General features: G+C 50.4%; 1 protein-coding gene across 1 annotated transcript; it reads right to left on the reverse strand.

The window, feature by feature from the left end:
- Positions 1-318: 318 nt before the first annotated feature.
- LOC136462923 (uncharacterized) lies at positions 319-1,059 on the reverse strand. The gene is made up of 2 exons (XM_066461972.1): positions 956-1,059; positions 319-809 (listed from the first exon to the last, which is right to left on the reverse strand). Exons 1-2 carry the CDS (start codon positions 1,041-1,043, stop codon positions 529-531), a joined length of 369 nt encoding a protein of 122 aa, XP_066318069.1. The 5' UTR covers positions 1,044-1,059; the 3' UTR covers positions 319-528.
- Positions 1,060-1,352: the final 293 nt, after the last annotated feature.

Genomic DNA, 1,352 nt, shown 5'->3' on the forward strand with positions numbered 1-1,352 from the left:
GAGCCATAGACGGCCGCAAAGAATCTTCACATCATTCACAAACAGTATGTGCAAATTGCATGTGAATTTGACATAATTAGCAGCAACGACGATGAGAGAAAGAACAAGGCGCACGTTGAACATTATTTGAAATGACGACGATCATGTTCATCATCAATATAATTCATCACCCGCGCTTGTCAGTACACACATACAGAAGACGATGGAAGCCGAAGAGAACATCCATCAGCAATGGTCCCTCTGACGAGAGCTCACACTGACGACTACATGTTCCGACAAAATGGCCCCAACATATACATCTTGCGTACCTGCTATTACACTATATATCGTTGCTAAAGAACAACTAAACCTAAGAAAAAATAAAGTAAACTAAAGATCCAAACCTACATGAAAGAAGAAAAAACTAATAAACTGGTGCTACTATTCAGTAGTATTCAGAGACAGACAGGAGAACTCCTTACGGCTCAATTAGGTGCTGAACAGGAAGGCACATGTCGGTCGTAAGCTGATGCTAGCTACCTGCCAGTTCTAGTTATGCGTGGGCGGGTGCCTGTGGACGGAGTGGTAGTCGGCGGTGAAGGGTATCCAGCCACCGAAGCTAAACTGCGGCGGAGAAGCAGGCATCTGCTTCCAGCTGCTGGTTCTTCTGAAACGGCGGTTGTTCGTCTTCACCACTTCATCATCCTTCCTCCTCCTGGCGGTCGCATCCTCCCCGCCCTCCGCTGTCGCCGTCGCCGTCGCCGCAGTTCCTGAGCTGCTCATGTCTTGCCGCCCTTCGTCGTCGCCGATGGCCGCCATTAGCGGCAGCTCTGCAAATGGAAGAGGTGCATGCATCACATCAAGTACCGGCCACATTGCGCAGACACAAACTGTCTGAACTCTGAAGTGAAAGATTCGATCGGAATGGAAGAGCGGCCATGGTCTGACAGAAGTGCGTGTTGCGTGTTTAGTTTACCTCTGCGCGCGGTAGCGACGACGGCGATGGGGCTGAGCGCGGCCAGCAGGAGAAGTAGGCCGACGACGCACTTCAACTGCCGCCGCATAACTACCCTATTATCACCAGCGGGCCTCTGATCGAAAGAAGCGTAAACTGACCGACTGAGACTGACTGACTGAACACTGAAGTCTGAAGGGGGAAAATGGAACGGAGAGGCGGCCTGGGCAGGAACAAAATGGAAAGGCTGGCATGCAGAGATGTTTTAAAGGGAGTTTTTAGTTCAGATACACGCACACGTACACACACACACCATTGGTCAAAGCTTTGGACTCCATGTCATGCAAGCATGGTGTGCTGTCTGTCGTCCCTGTACTTTTAAACCCTTGGTGCGTGGGGCTCTGCGACCTGATTAACC

The sequence above is a fragment of the Miscanthus floridulus genome, chromosome 7, assembly GCF_019320115.1.
Source record: "Miscanthus floridulus cultivar M001 chromosome 7, ASM1932011v1, whole genome shotgun sequence".
Classification (NCBI taxonomy): domain Eukaryota; kingdom Viridiplantae; phylum Streptophyta; class Magnoliopsida; order Poales; family Poaceae; genus Miscanthus; species Miscanthus floridulus.